The 17,368-nt window shown below is 38.4% G+C and overlaps 1 protein-coding gene across 1 annotated transcript in view; it reads right to left on the reverse strand.

Annotated features, from left to right (window-relative positions):
* Positions 1 to 729: 729 nt before the first annotated feature.
* Positions 730 to 17,368, reverse strand: part of SUSD5 (sushi domain containing 5) — a gene marked incomplete at both ends in the record, with an annotated part of 41,970 nt that continues 25,331 nt past the window's right edge. The window contains 2 exons of the mRNA XM_084282621.1: positions 730 to 2,003; positions 10,524 to 10,712. Of these exons, the coding sequence (XP_084138747.1) occupies positions 730 to 2,003; positions 10,524 to 10,712 (1,463 nt within the window). The remainder of the gene's footprint in view (positions 2,004 to 10,523; positions 10,713 to 17,368) is intronic.

The following is a 17,368-nucleotide window of genomic DNA, read 5'->3' on the forward strand; positions in this document are numbered from 1 at the left end:
TAAAAGAACACCTTCCATAAAAATATCATAGCAATCCAACACTTTTGGCTTTTTAAATTCATTACACTGAAGAAAAGTACCTTAGTAATCATTGCAATACTATCCATTAAAGTATGGTAGCAAATAGTTTTCTTTTAAAGACATGTCAAGCAATAATTTGTTATGGTGGTTTATCCTGACAAACTTGGTCAGGTTCTCAAAAAGGAACGAACAGCAAATGTGTGGTTGCTCCAAAAACATCCTTCTCCCCTCCATTCCTCCTTCTTTCCCCATTCCACTGAGAATAGTCCAAGGAGGCCTGACCAGCCCTGCCATTAGATTATAACCAGGTAACACAAAAATTAATCAATTAATCAATTAATCAATTAATAGGAGCAAAATGTAAAAGAGGAACAAATTGTAGGTGCACTAGCAAGCAAACCATGCCCTACTGATGTCTCCCAAAGACTCTTGTGATAAAAACATAATTTATATTATTTAGCTCTGAAAGGTCAGATATGCTAAACTGTGATTTCAATCAGATGAAATCTTTTCTGTCTTCTGTGTTCTTTTAGTTTGTTGGTTTTTTTGTTGTTGTTGTTTTTGTTGTTTTGTTTTGTTTTGTTTGTTTTATTTTGTTTTTTTCTGCTTTCTGCACTGCTGGATTTTAGTATCCAAGAGTCATGTGATCCTTCTAGCATCAATATGTTTTTCTTCTGATATCAAGCATCTCTCCCCAAAGACCCCTGGTTAGACTTTCTGCATTTCAATGTGTTGGTGGTGGTAGTGGTGGTAGCAGTGATGCCTGGGTTGACACCTTCCATTTAGTTTATAGATAGAATTTTTCTGCTGCCGTTTTTTGAAAAAACACACAGCCAGTACAGCTGCAACCAGTAACAAGCACAGAAGAATCACAATTACTGCTATGATAGCACCTTTACTTGACTTGGGGCAACCCTCTCCCTCACAAGGTTCAGAAGTGGGGACAGGGTTTTCTCCAAGGCCCTGGGTGAGATTTTCTTGCTCGGCTAATTCCTGGGGTGATGTGTCAGTAATGATATTTGGACCTGGTGCCGTGGTTGCTACTTGCGTTGGGTAGGCTGTTGTTCCTTTTGCTTCATAGGTAGTGTGATCAAAGGGGCTGACCATCATAGAGGTTTCTGACGTGGATATTTTTAGGCTGCTTATGTCCAACAGCATTGTTGTACCAGGCTCCTGAGTCACAGTTTCCAGAGATGTAGTTGGGTGGTCCCATGCGACATCATCATAACCTCTGCTCACACTGAAGTCCTCCAGACCACTCACTGATGTAGGTGGTACCGGTGTCTCTTTGGCCCCTTCATCATCTATCCTCGTTGTTGTTGCCACAATTCGTGTTAAACCTTCCTCTGGAACTGGGCTACCATTGCCCAATTTTCTAACTTCAACATGATTTGGTTGGTCAGTTGTGAGGACAATGTCTTCTTCTGTTCCCATCGATCCATCAACTTTATCCCCCTCCTCTTCATCATCCTCTACCACTTGTGTTACAGGATAGCCATCTAACCAAGACTCATCAGTAATGGCAACTCTGTCTATCTCTGCCTTTGTATCATTTGTGAGAATGGGTCCAATGGGGAAGTCCTCACTGTCATAAAACATTTTTGCACCAGGTTCATCATAGACTGTCTTCACTCCAATATAGTTATCACCCTCAGAAAACTGTACTTTAGTAGAATCATCTATCTCTTTCTCTGATTCAGGCTCACTGAAAGCCTCTGATGAAAACCAAAACAAATTTTTTTGGCTTAGGAGTGAAACAGGGGATTCAGTTGGTACCCTGCTTCCTTTTTCAGAAGTATCTGTGTCCTGAGTAACCCCTCTGGTACTTACAGTTCTTCTTTCCTCTGAATTCTTACTGAAGGAAGGCTGTTCTTGTTCCTGCTCAATTTCCTCTTTGCCATTGGCATGTTCATTCTCAACAACTGGTATTGATCTGTCATCAGGAAAATTATCTTCATAGTCAATGTGTGCCTCCGTTTCATCTAGAAAAGTTAAAAAATAAAATAAAACCCAACATTTAATTTCTTCAGAAAAGTGATGGAATCATTTGTTAAAACAGCTGTAAAGAAAGATGCAACGAGGTCTGATTTTTAGACAGGATTTTTCATTCAGTGTTATTGTTTATTTGAAAGGGGGATTCTCCTCCATAAGCCTGATAGTCAATATGAACTTTAAAAAAAATTATGATAGGTGTCAATGCTAACTGCTAACAACTTGTGTTTCCAGATTTTAAAATGTACATAAATAACTTAGTTAGAGAATTTACTTAGAGGTTTCTTTCAGTTGCTCATTGTTTTCTCAAACATTTACTCTCCCTAACATGACTCTTTTCCAGACTTGAGGACAAATTTTCATTATTTTCAAGCAATAAATAGGTGTGGAGAGGAATGCATACTTGAATGTATTCAATTAATAACCGAACTTTTTTTTAAAGATAAAACCTTTTAAGTTTTACAGCAACTTCATCTGTTTTCAGACAGAAGGATTGTGCTTAGTACTCAGTGTTCACTTTTTCATCATTACAGTATTTTCCTGAAATGACCTTGGAGTTGCAGGGATAGGACACTTGGGGCCAAGTGAGCAGAGTAGTATTTCTCATTCCATAAGAGCTTTTCAGAACTGTCCAAGGAAGACCCCTGTCACCAAAACTGATAATGCTTTCTGCTTTTCTTCATCTGGAGAAAGAAAGAAAGCTTGAACCCCCAACTGCAAGGGTAGAGAACTCTGGCTCTAACACCTAGATATCAAGATAATACTGCCTGTTTCTCTTGGGCTTCTTATTTTAAGAAGCTGAATGTTACCAAAAGAGAGAGAGAGACAGAAAGAATAAAAAAGGAAAAAACAAAACAAAACATAACACAGAGTGCAACAGAGAGTTGGATTCTTCACAAAGTTTGAGTTTGATTTAGAAATATTCCCCATGCCTTGCCAGACCTACCACTCTTAGTAAAATAGCCTTCAATCAAAGCATGAAACTAAGTGTTTGAATTTGAATGAAATAATGCATTGTAACTTATATTTCTTCCACTCTTCTAAACCTTAGCCCAAATGAAAACTTTTCCAAGCTAGACTACGTGGTTGATTTTCAGCTCACACCAGTTTTACTCCATAGAAAGTTGATATAATTGCTGAGATTTATGCTGGCATTAAAAGTCCTAGAAAATAGTGCCTTGGGATATGGAAAATAAAGCAAACTGATTAATGGTGATAATTTTTCTTTTTCAGAGAGTTTTTAGTCTTTTATGAAGTCAGCGAAGCAATAAACTGGGAATGACATGGGAAACAAGAAATTAATAGAAGCTGCATTACAAAACAATGCAGTCATAAAGCCTTATCTTTTTTCGTCTTCTTACACTCAACCGATTTTGAATCACATTTTCATCTGGGGCCCACCTCAATTTCTGAATGAGTCACATTTTCCTTGGAGACTTCTTTCCAGACTTCTGGCAGAGCCATATTTGGTCTACTCTTAAGAAAGATTAGAAATATTGTCAAACCAGTCTGACCAAAAACCACTTAGTGGTGATACAGCTCACACTAGCTTACTTTTTGCCAGAACAGCTTAAGCCAGGTGCCGGAACAGAATGAGTATTAGCAAAAGGTATTTTTCTTGGAATAGCAACTGGGACTGTCATAAAGTGAAATAGTTATGCTGAGGAAACTGAGATGTATGACATAGCCTGGAGAGAGTTAATACCTATGTGAAAGTTACTGTGCTGGAGAACTGGATGTGCTCAGGAGGTCCCCTCATCTCGCATCAAGGACACATGGTGAAGTCTGCACAGGATGCAGCAGGGCCAGCAATGGGTCTCTCTCCCTCCTGGTCCTGGTCTCCTCATCTGCTTGAATAATCCTCTAGATCCTCTTTGTCCTCTCCAAAGTAGGAAAAAAAAATCCCACATGGTTCAAAGACAATTTAACAGACTGGGAATCCTGCTATCAATGCAGAAAGTGTCCTTTATCACTTTTCTAATTTACCTCAAAATCCTTTTCCAACAACATTTCAGACTTTAGCTAATGACTACCTCTGAATACCAAAGCATTTTAACAACATATGTATGAAACTCTGTGTGGGCCATTGCTATGTAACATTTATAATAGCCATCAAATGCTAGTCTCACCTTGTTCCCTTGTCTTGCTCTCAAGGAATTTTTCTATCTGGTGCTGTCTTTACACAGAAACTTTGTCTCAGGCCACTTTATCCTCTTAGCATCCAGATCCCTTTTAGAAGTTGGTATCTGCCATGCCTGTTTTACTAAAATTCAAGACATCTTATAGCTGTCTACTGGATATTCCTGAACAGCAACATCTTAATGTGAGAACTCACCACTTACCAAGTGTGATGTTCATTGGTTTCATTTTTGAGATAAATCACACCAGTCTGTCTTAACCTTTATGTTTTCTATACTTCTAATCACTTTTGCCACTCATTTGTTTTTCAGACTAAAGTAATTTAGCTGAGGAGGAAACATGGATTTTTGTTATTGTGTTCTAGTGCACGCACGTACATCCATGAACAAGGGTTATATTCATGTGCTTGTGTTGTTTCCTCTGGAACTATTATCTGGCTATCAAAATGAATAGGCAGCTAGCATTCATCTGATTGACTGGTGTGGACCATTGGTCAACGATTAATGACTGCAATAATACACTTTTTATATATTTGAAGCTCTGTCCCTTTAGTGCCTTTCCTTCAGTGTACTTTCAGTCCTATAGAAGAAAGTCCTGTGGAGACACATCAGGAAAGAGCGTGTGTGCCTAGGGGAAAACAAGTCCTCCGTCTATCAGAACATATTACAGGTTTGTTGAGCCATCAGTCTGCTGATTCATCAATCTGAGCCATCAAACCTGCTGTCTTTTGGGCTGATCCTGTATGTATAGAAATGAATTGGTGCTTTCTTAGTGCTCAGCTGAGGAAAGAAAAAGCCCATTATAGTCTAAAGAGAGCCTGAGATTGAAGTTCATTATGTACTGCTTCTCACTGCATAAGGGAGTCTTGTTCCTTTTGACAATCAGATTGTGGTCCAAGTTGTAAAGCTGCTATAATGTATTTTCGTATGCAATCTCCTCTATTTGTATAGTTTATAGCAAAGACTATCAACATAACTAATGTTAGCTTATGGGATGCCAGAATGAAAGCAACTATTGAGCTCTCTAACCATCAAAAGAAATTACAGACCCCTTACTCTGAAGCTTTGATTTATATGATCCTGAATCGATTTACACAGTAATAATAATAGTCTATTCTTTCTTCTGGACCTCAGACCTTCAGCTGGGGCTTAGATTTAGTATTTACTGAGTTTGTTTTACCATGACAGTCTTTTAAATCAGCTGTGAGTGTGATTTTCCAGGAACAGATTGCACAACATTTACACTTTTCTTTGCTCGCCTCATCAGTGCTTTCTAGAGCTTTCCAGCTCTATGAATTTCAGCCTCAGAACTGAAGAGCAGTGACCATAGTAGATTCAGCTCAACCTCTTATCCAAGTAGTTGTAACCTTTATTTGCATGCATTTTAAAAACAGCTAGCAACTGATTTACAAAAACGTTCGCATCTTCCTTACCAGCCAGGCAAGTCTGGTTTTAAGAAGAGCCAACACTGACATTAATTAGTAGGAGACTGAAATCTTTCTATATTTGGTCATTGTTATATCTTACCCCTCCTGTCCTCTGGCAGACTGAAGGATCAGTGAGTTTTGATTCACTGTCTGAGGGATTACAGAGGCTGAAATGAACATTTTCCAGCAACAGATGCTGAAATGGCACGCTGTCAAAGATGTGAAGCTCAATTAAAAGGTTAAATTAAAATCAATTAAATTATTTATTAATTATAATTAAATTATATATAAATTATATATAAATATATAAATTATATATTAATTATAAATTAAAATTAAATTAAAATCCTTTTAATTTAGCTTTGTCCTTTTTGGGAAGCATCCAGTTTCAAAGAGTTTTCATCTCCTTCATCTTTCGATCCTTATTCATCTTTCACATCTTAATGTGAAAACAGTGACCAAACATAGAGACAAGCAAAATCAAAGAGTTTTCCACACTCTAGGATTAGTTTATTTTTTCTTCTAGATAGCATATTGGCATCCTAGCTCTATTTTGAGTGTTGTTATTTTGGACAACCATGAAGTGCACTGCATGTTTCATGGAAGTATTTTTGGAGTACAGGAAATTGAAACTTGTTTCTATGTAGACCATCACCATAAACATTTTTACTGTATAAAAACATCTTTATTCTAGGAATCTCAGAGTAGCTACAGCATACATTATAAATTTGGCATCTGTCTTTAAGGGTGGGAAGGAAAAGAGCTTTTACATGGATTTGCCTAAGATCAGTCAGGTTTGTAAACTACAAGTATTGATGCATAATATATATATATATATATTTGTATTTAATTGATGGATTTTCTAACTGCACAGTTGTACATTTACATCCTGTGTGCCAGAACGGACCATTTCTATTCTGACTGGATGAAAACAGAGAGGAAAGATGATCATAAAGCTACTTCAATAAGCGCCCATGTGCTATATTTAGCTGCTGGTAAGGTGATAGGTCCTCAACTCTGAATCTACTCTGAGTGTGCAACTATGAATGCAGAGCAGACCAAATTCTCTTAGACAAGCACAAGGAAAACCCAATTACTGATGCTTAGTCAGATATTCTGCTTGGAAAGCTGGGCAGCATGACGTGGCAGTTACTGGCTAGGACAGTAACACATAGCTGAAACACGTGCGCATCTCAAGGAGTTTTATGAAGCTGGATAATTACTATCAGTGTTTCACAGATAAGCTGGATAAGGTAACAGAGAATATCATAGTGACTTGCCCATGGTCTCAGGATCATCACACAAGCTTTAGGAGCAGGCCTGATTTCTTTTAATGCTCTGATGGGTGTTTTCTCCCTGTGATACTGTTGCATTTTGTAAAAGCATCAGGATGACCTCCCATTTCCAGCTGCTCACCCAAAGCAGATTTGGCACCAGGGAACTATATCATCTTACTGGCCTCTAAACATAACTCTTAGATGTTTGTTGTAGTGGCTTTACAATCATCTTTCCTCTGTTGTCAGCCGGTGAGAACAGAAATGGTCTCCTCTGCTAACAGGGACATAAATTGTGGGTTAAGTCCCATTACTAGCCTTCACGCCGGGGAAGTTATTCTTTTGCCTTCAAGCACTTAAAAATGGTTGTGTATGCCGTCTCCTGGAGCACTTAGCTAATAATTATTCTGTTCTCTGCTATAGCTCCCAAATATCTGTCAACTGTAAATCAGGCTTCTTTTAATTAAAATCTATTTTTTTTCTTCTTCAATAAATTCTTTTATTTATTTATTTATTTTTAATAATGAACCGTATCATCAATAAAACACATTTCAGTCTTCTTGTAAAGCTTCCTTTCTTAAAGAATTGTGATCAGGAGGGTTGAATAAATAATTAATGATTCACGGAACATGTATAGTGTTTTCTACCCCAGGTCCTTGAAGTGTTTTAAAAGCATTAATCAAAGGCAGCTCCTCAGCATGATATCTACATATAAATAATTTTTAAAATCATAATCCACAATGTTACATCTGCTCCCAAGTTCCAGTGTTGATGTTTGTGATTTTACAGCCACATTTTCCTATTTCTTTTAAAAATATTTTTCTCTCCCCTGCGGCTATGTGAAAGGCTGAGGCAAAGCAGAGGAAATAGACTATTTATCCAGGGAAAACAGTGAAACACACACAACTTAAATGGCTTGACTCTTTCCTGTTTTTACTCTGGTGTAATGCAGTTTTATTTCTACATGTGATGAAATTGGCATTTTCACGGTGAAGGAAAAAGAAGCATCAGCTTGGTGCACACTGTGGGAGATTCAGGCCCACTGGGTTATCAGATGTAGATTTTCTTTATCCCTTCTTTTCCTCTATATTCCTCCAACACCCTATCCAGTATTTCACTTAATCATCTGAATTGCTGTTTGCAATAACTGTTCTGGAAGCTGAAATCATTCAGGAAGACATCAGAAATGGTTTTGGTATCTCTACACCAATTGGTTGGTTTTGAATATCTGGTTCTCTGGTGCACAGACGTGACTCATTGCTACTATGAGCTACCTTTCCTCCTGATTATCCACCACCTGGTGGTATATATTCATGAGTAAAAATAACTCCTTACAAGACCGTGGGCATTAAGAAATGTATAGGTGCTAAAATGGATGTGCTGACTCTAGCCCATTTAGATTGCTTCACTCCAATCCAGTTTCCAAGGAGCATGTTCTTTCTGCTTGCTTAGTTGTTCAACAACTGCCCATTCCTTTGTTTAAGATGGATCTGTCTGACCACAAATATCACCTGAAAGATGTGATGCTCTCTCTGAAAAACAGTCTGTAAGACTATCTGACTACTATTCTTAAATATTGGAGAAATTCTGAACTTTATGCACAGAGAGGAGTAATGTGAGAAACAGAATGAGTAGGCAGAATCCTGACAGCATCCAAATTTGAATTCATAGTACTATTTAGTTTATCTCTAAACAAGGGGAAACTTCAAAATTTGTTGTAGAACCTAACACATATAAGGTAGATCTCTTTTTTTTTTTTTTTTATGTTTAAGTTAAAGAAATTCTATTTTTATAATTTCCCAGAGCTTTTTTTTTTTTTTTTTTTTTTTTTTTATAATAGTCCCATTCCTTGAGTCAAGCTATTTGGTAAGAAAATCCACTTTCATTCATCTTGAAGGGGTAAATATCTGAGTGGCTACTGTTGTGCTTGCCGAAGAAAATCCTGAAAGTGTGGTACATCTTAAAAATTCTATGCATTTTATTAAGGCAAGTTAAAATATATATATATATATATATATTTAACTTTTCCACCTCACTGCCTAAATGTAACCCAAGTTGTATGTCTGTAGGTTACTATCACTCTCCAATAGCCTTCTTCTGTGGTACAGTCAGCTCTATTAATATTTTTTTAATTTCCCTAACCTAGTAAAATGAAGTGGCATTTATCATACATATAAGGCTAGAAGTTCAGGAGTGCTGTAGCATGCAGCAGGAAAGGGCTAGTTAAACCTAAGTTCAGCCACACTGGCTCCTCACAAGCCAGTGGACAAAGCGTGGGATTTAAAAGATGGATAACCATTGTATTACCCATTTGCATCCCAAATAAAAATTCAAGAACACCTGAAGGACAGTCATCCCAATTCAACCTAGTGATGAAATGGCACAAAAGTGAAACTTCAAAAAACACAATATGAGGGCTGTACTAGCAGCAGTTCTGAATATGCTAGCAGATGTGCTTTTCACAGACCAAGTTTTCCTGTAAGCGTGTCCCACTGCAGCTGGAGCTGTAGGCACCCAGCCACCCTCACCTTGGTCCAGAAGCCCAAACAGCCTGCACTGGAGGCTTGGATTCTTCTAGCCACCTCATGTCATGAGCTGCAAATACAAAGAAGCAGGGGGATTTTGCATATGGATCTGCTGTGCCCTTGAAAGGTATTGGCCCCTGTCTCTGTGGGGTGTTTTCTCTTTTCCATAGGGGACAGCAGCATGCAGCAGCATGTGAAAATATAAGGCTGGTGACCAAGTGATGAAGCCACAGACAGCATCAGCATGACTACTGTAAGGAAAGATGCTGTTTTGTGTAGGCCATACTTAGCGTCTTCCTACAAAAAGATACTGGCTTTTCTCTATACTTTAGGTTTCCAAGGGCAAGAATTAACACTGAGTTTTCATTTCAATAGCCTGGTCTGCAGCAACTTTGTGGCTTCATGTGAAAATAAACAGAGCAGAGGACAAAAGCTACATTGTACACTATCTGGTAAACAATGTCTTTGACTCACTGACACTGCCTGGGCATGACTTTTAAACTACTCTGAAAGAAATACCTTTGATATTTGTTGTAACATCAGTAGTAATCCCTTTTCTTGAGTAAACAAAGCAAGTACATGGAAAAGTTACAAAGCTCCTTCAGGATCCGAATGAACTCTTTGAAGATCAGAAAAAAATGATTTGCAGGAAAGGGCTGATTTTGCTATTAAATCCCCGAATGAAGGATCTTCCCATAGCATTATTTCCACTAACTGAAAATAATGTTCAGTACTAAAGAAAAGGTGTATTGTGGGAAAGATAAGGAAGATGGTGGTGTAGAAGGTAAGTGCTGAATGATAACCTTGGGAAAAAAACTTGCAGTGAATCCCTGAAATGGGTTCAGCAGATACGGCAAAGATAAACATAGAAGAAAACATTCCTTTTTGTTTTATTTTAAATAGCTCCTGCTATCCAAATAGGAACTTTCTGCACATCCAAGTATGAGTAAGTTGTCATCTGCTATGGTTTACCATGATGTCTTTGAACAGCATTCTGAAAGACCCACTGGGCCAGCAAGACTTGTTCAGCAAGACCTTCACTGGGACGGTAGACCCAGGAGACATCCCATGTAGCCTGAAACCACCTTGGCTGGGCTGATAGGAGGCCGTGACCATCCGGAGGGGTGCTCCACGTGCCAGGCTTACCTTTGACACAGGCCTGAACCTGCCCGTACCACTCCCCGCAAGTGTCGCAGAGCAGCGTGAATGCCGCCTCCTTGTTGCCCATGACGTACCCCTGAGCACAAACATACAGCAGCTCATCCCCCATTTCAAAGCCGGTATGGCCGTGCAGGATGGTGTGAGGGAAGGATGGCGGGTCCCCACATGGCTTGTCTGAAAGGATAAAAGAAGCCAGATTTTAGAGACCTCTCAATGGTCTTTAAATACAGTGCTAACAGAAGGGCTAAAATAACCCCGAGGACAAACCTACAGAAACAAATACCTCTTAACCGATTCACACTCTTATGCTCCTTCATAACTATTTTCAGTTGTAATTGGGAAGGTATATATTGGGCTATGATCGTGATGTGATAGCTGTGATATTACTGGTGCATAAAGTTACTGATGTGCAACACTAACACATCTAGTGGGGCTTAGTTTCCCATCAGTCAGAACAAGTCAGGCTATAGCTGTCTTCTCTGTCTGTTTCCACAGAGGTTAATAAAGGCTTGGGTAGGCTGGGACTGGAAAGAAAAGCTTGGACACTTTTTTTTTTTTTCTTAACAGCAGAAAAGGTTGTGTAATTGTTCAAGACTGGTGCTTTAGTAACTACTAGATGGAGAAATGACCCAGTCCATGTTCACAGAAAGGAAATGCTGAGATGGACACAGCTTCTAGTCTTCCTCAAAATCAAAATTTTACTTTATCCCTCATAAGAGATAGCTAACATAAAATAAATGGTTAATAAATGGTTACTTGTGCTCTTCAACTTAACAGAATCCAAGGGTAACACAGCTTTGCTCTCTGTGAGCTAAATTTATCATAAGAAATCTGAAAATATGTTGTTTGATAATATTTCTGCTAACAGCATAGAGATCCAGGAAGTAAAAATTACAATAAGCAGTATCAAAACTGATTTTCATTTTTTTGTTCTGCATCACAGAAACACAGATAGGAACCATCAGACCTCTGTCAATACTAGTGTAAACTGAAGTTTTAACTTTCAGTTTCAGGTTTGAACAGTCTTGGCTATTGTCAACAATGTGAGTTGAGGTCTTCTAGAGAACTGACCGGCACTGCAGCTTCTCTTCTCTCAGAGGTCTTCCCTGAAGAGTGGTTTGACATTACACCTTGTTCTCAGTATTTGTCACCATCCTTTTTATAGTAGAACCTCTTGGTTACAAGAAAACAACCAACCAACCAACCAAAAAAAAACTGCCACCAACAATTCCACAGTACAAGAACATGGTCTTACCAAGAAACCCAATGAAGTGTGCAGTGTTAGTAAAAATAAACTCTTCTATATTCTTTTTCAAATATATATTTTTCCCCCAATGGTTCTAGAACACTTATTGACTGTAGAAGAAAAAACAAGTGTTCCACTTGCCAAAATAACTGAAGATTCAAAACATGCTTTGTCCTGATGCAGACTGAAAATAAAAAGGCTAATAGGTAGCAGCTCAGGAGTCCAGGATATGGGAAACTCAGAGTCAGATCTGTGTTCAAGTATCAATCTCTCCTGTTGAAATAGTTTGTCTGCATACAAAAATCTAATGACTTAGGTGGCTAAGGAAAGGTTATGTTCATTGAAAAGCTTTTTTTTTTTTTTTTTTTTTTTTTTTTGGAAGTTGAAAAAATGACCTCCAAGTCTATAGGAGTCTTAAACTATGCTCCTAAAAAGTATAAACATTTTCAGAGAGCACCCCTGCTACTTTGCTTAAGCTTGCTTTTAGGACAACATCTACACAAGAACAACATTTCCATAGACACCATTTCATATCCAGGGTTTTGAATGGGCAATAGTTTTGATGGAAAAGAGTATTTTTTCAATCTAATTTCTGCAAAAGTTGAGGCTTACTAGGGATCAAGCCCTTCCAGTCCCATAGATAGCCTGTATAGATATCTTGCCTGAGTTCCAGAGTTCCCATCACCTACACACTTCTGATCCAGGCATGGGTAAATACATGCTTATGTAGTAATATGACCTGTTTGTGTTGACTGTCATTTACTTCATAATGAGATGAACATTATGTGATAAATATCCACGTTCTGTTAAAGTTATTTTGGATCAGGATTTTAAAAATTATCTGATGTCTAACCACTTCTTAACCAGGTATGCTGAAAAACATCTGCCACTAATTTAAGGGACACACTACTGAAGTCAAAGCTTTGAAGTTTATTCGCCATACTGTACACATACATATATGGTCTAACACCTTCAAAAGTTAGTGGGAGTTATGCATACATACACAGAAAAAACAAGCTCTTGAGGCTACACAAAGCTCAGTTTATGTAGTCTTATGTAGGTTTGGCATCTGAGGAAGTAAAGAGTAGTTAGCAGCTAATGCATTTCCTGTGAACTGGTAGGATGAATAAAACTTGATGTGGATGAAAGGAATAAAAAATATTTTATTGCCTCATAGGAAGGCTACAGACCCCTGCATTTCATATACTTTATTTATGCAATCACTTTCATCAGAACAAATGGGAGCTGTGTGTCTGCTCTGAGACAAGAATTGGTCCCAAGGTTGTATAGAACAATTATATGTCAAAGAGTATTATTATCTACAAAGCCTTGCTTTTTATTATGTTGGCCAAAGGAAGCAGAAAAATAAAGCTTACATTGATTAAATATATTTACATTATGGCAAACACAATCAAAAACCCCACTATAATCTTCCAAGAAGGAAAGCAAGCTGAAGGGAGCTTTACTGTAAAATTTGGCAACAGATTTGGTAACAGAATAATGAGATCCTGAAGGAGCGATCTGGCTGTTGTGTATAAATTGAACAAAAAAGAGAGATTTTAAAGACATTCCTGGACAAACATTGTATATGGAACTGTTGAATCTCTCTTATGAAACTTAGTAATGTTGTGTCTTTGCTGCAGAGCATACTGAGTGACAGAGTGGACAAGACTAAGTAACAACCAATATCCCACAGAGACATACTCCAGTTCTTGCGTTTATTTTGCTATAGTATTCTTTTGTGTAAGAAGCATGGAAATTTTCAGGGTTTCATTTGATGGATCTCAGTCCTGCTGCAACCTCAGTTGCTATGACAATTCCTTCTCAGCATTTTATCTAGCCTGCTCATTCTGGTACACGCACAGAAGTGATACTGGCTTAGAAGCTCATCAGACCGAGCCACTTCTGGGGACACACTTCAGTTTTTTGTTTGTAGTCCTTGTACCAGGAGATGGCAAAACAAAGATTTATTTGGACGGACAGCCCGTGCCCAGTGTTGGCATTCAAGCAATTTTCTTCCTGGAATAGAGGAAGCAGATCTAGGCCATGAAGCGTGACAGAAGGTGTGTTGGCAGCAGCTTGTCATTTGGAGGAACAGCAGTGGTCTTTAACAAGGCGACTACAGAGGTTACCTGGAGTGGTGACTGTGGTAGATGAGGACTGGGCTCTTCCTCTGCTGAGTGGGTGCTCTCCATCTGGAGTACTGCTTTTCACCTCCTCTATCCTTCCATAATCAGAGTATTTAGTTGATGTTTGCTAAAAGATGATCCTGGTGTACGCTCCCAATTACAAGAGCCTGATGTGCTGGATTATTTTCCCTCAACACTCTGGCCCCATCCAGAGGTTCTTACATTCTGCCCGCTTGTGCAAGATTACATCTACACACTTGGAAACTTTGAGTCCAGCTCTGAAAATCATGACCCTTTCTAAGTTTACCTCAGAGAGATCTGGTGTCCTAATGTCAGCTGAAAGCAGAAGACTTGGCAGGTGACCTTCTGGATGACATTTTATTAAGAAGAGATGTTGCAAATCTGACCCACATATTGGCAGTGATGTCAAACACCTAACAGGACCTAAATGGACAGTTGAGCTCTAGTAAGCAAGGATGGATTAGGTTATGCCTTAAGAAAGCATAGCACAGACACATGGAAATGTGCAAGTGCACAGAAGAGCCTCATGTCAGAAACAATTTGGCATAGAGTGTTTTCTGGAGTAACAATACCCACTGCAGGCATGGAAGAAGTCAATATATACAAGTGGACTTCAGGATAGAGGCAACCTCTGACAACTGAGCAGGAATAAATGGCAGAGAAAGAATTTAAGTGTCTGGCACAGATATGTTAGCCAGGGCTAGTGCTGATTCTGGCTACAGACCTCTCAAGAGACTTAGAAACTGTTTTTTACAAGGATTTAAGATGCCTCTTGTTAATTGATTTAGCACATTCAGTCTTGAATTATAGCCCCTCTGAAGAGTAAATTTAACACCAAACCATGTGTGGAAAGGAGTTTGTGACAAATGATTTCTGGCAAGAGTCAACACAAGTCACTTTAAGTAAACAACAACCCACCTCCCCAGTCCAGAAGCAGTTTCTCTATTTAAGCTCCATGCATCTCATCAGTTTGTAAAGGTTTTTAGAGACATTTTGATAAAATACTGTCTAGAGAAAGGACAGCCTACGATCAATGGAAAAAAACATCAACTCAAAATAGATGCAGACTTCAGCATCCACAACATCTGGCAGAGCTGCAGATCTACTGAAATCTGATTATCTACAATGGCTACTTAAACAGTGTCCCATGCTCTGAAAGCTGACTTGAAACATCCTCTTTGATGTAAAATATCCCCTTTTACAACCATCCAATTCAGCAGTTTCCAGAGAGACCACTGAAATTTATTGGATGTCATCTTGTCATTAAGAAATTGGAAAATGCAACTCTTACTGCTCAACCCTGTGAAAGATGAGTGTGAATGTTTGTTTTTTTCTTCTGGATTGCAGAGACACTAAAGTGTATGGAATTTTTTTTTTTAGATAAAAATAATTAGTACAAATAAAGTACAAAGAATCAAAACCCAAACATAGCCAATGTAAGTGCTGCTTGTAAGCTACTGATCTTAGGATGCCAATACCCCTTTCATCAGATAGGGTTGGTAAGAGTAACTTCATGTATTAGTTTAAATGACATCACCAGGTAGATGGAAATTCACTGTCAGCTATATGCAAAGCTCTGGAAAAGAAAACTGTAGCAATAAAAAAAAAGTGAAAAACTTCATATCCATAGCAAAGCATGGCAAATAAAAAGAAATGGCTTAAACATAAACATGACTGTTCTTTCAACATACATTTAATATATTTGATGTAAAGGATACATTCTTTTTTTTTTTTTTCTTACTGATGAAAAAGGCAAACTGAAAATGTACATAAGCCATCAACCTTTGATGGGTATCTGGAGCCAGCAGTCATGTTTATCAAAGTTTGATTTGCATTTTGCTATATGCTACTACAAGTTTCTGCCTGTTTAGTTTTTCTATGACGGCAGCAAATCAAAGCCTTGGAGAATAGAGGTCTTACTTGTTGCCTATAAATATCAGTGGGTCACCAGAAGAAAGAACCAGTAAAACATAAAACTTGGGAGTGATTAATAAAGAGATCATTGTAAAAAAAAAAAAAAAAAAATCTGGTAGGAAAAAATTCCAACCTTGTGGTTTTCTGTTGTTCTTATTTTATTTATTTTATACTTAGAGGTGTTTTTTTATGAACTTTGATAGAGAACAAATACATGCTCAGTGGGCCAGATCTGACTTACATGCAACATTTCTTTTTCATAATAGGCAGAATCTAATATGTTTTTAGGTAACTTTTGGCACTTGAGGTTGAGAGAAGCTTGCTTATCTCAGCAGATTCTGAACAGGTAAAGAGTTGTCTTCCTGGATCTAATGACAGCATAAAACATTATTTTCAGAGAAACTGAGAAGACATCCAATTTCTCTGTACTATGAAAACTGCAGCATTCATATACTCAGAGCATTCATAAAATATAACAACCACATTTTTCCCAGTAAAACATAACTCAGAGCATCAGAGGCTGCTGTGATTCTTTACTGTGTGCAGAACCAAATCCATTTCAGAAGCACAGAAAAAAATTGTATTTTCCTCTTCAGGGTAAAAAAAAAGCCTGATCCTGTAAGCATCTGACCACTGTTGAGGCATGCTGGCGCATATGCTTCAGCAATTTGACTGAACTCAGTCTTGAGTAAAGATTAATTGTAAATCAAGGCCTAAGAAGGGACTTCTGCAATGATTTGTGCTAGAAGTTCCATGGGGGGTTGAGATGCCCTTTGCAGAGCCCTAAGAACAGAAAACAGTTGTTAAGCATAATGGTCAGTGTAGTTTCTGAAAAAGAGAAGGCTGATGTGACATTCCCTCTGCCTGTCCTCAACTTGCCAGCCTGTCTGAGCCTTCAGATGACTCCAGACAGCTTGGACAAAGAGGGAGAGCTGTTGAGCTTCTGCTCATTTTAGACAGGAAAAAGAGGAAAGATCCAGGCATCTTTTCCACTAGGATGACCAAAGGTAGGACTTAGCTTTTATCTGTTCCCACAAGCATTGGTGGCCAGCCATCAGCACTGAATGCAGGTGGACAAAGCAGGTCACTGACTATGGCTGAGGCTGTGATGGGAGGTTTCCTGCTGTTATTTCTTACTGCATATCTGTTTCCTAAAACTGAAAGTGGCATCCTTCAAGTGCATGATCTTTCAACATTCAACTACCTTCAACATTCAACTACTTTGCGCTATCTTGTGTGCTACTGTGTGTTACATGCGTGTGTGAAGGCTATTTCATTTCTGGACTTTGATCTTTTCATACCAGCTATGGACCAGTTTCCTTGCTGCACAACTTCACTTAAGCCTTTTCCCTCAAACGTTGCATCCAAAGCATTTTTGTGTATTCAAAGACAGAACCTAACTGTCATCTGGAAAAGCTTCCATATTTAAATATTATTTGACAAATACATTGGCTTAATCATCCCACTCTGTCATCAGGAAACTCCCTGCCTTGTACAAAACAACTTGTTCACAAGTGGTT

This window comes from Netta rufina, assembly GCF_964035555.1.
Source record: "Netta rufina genome assembly, chromosome: 2".
Taxonomy (NCBI): Eukaryota; Metazoa; Chordata; class Aves; order Anseriformes; family Anatidae; genus Netta; species Netta rufina.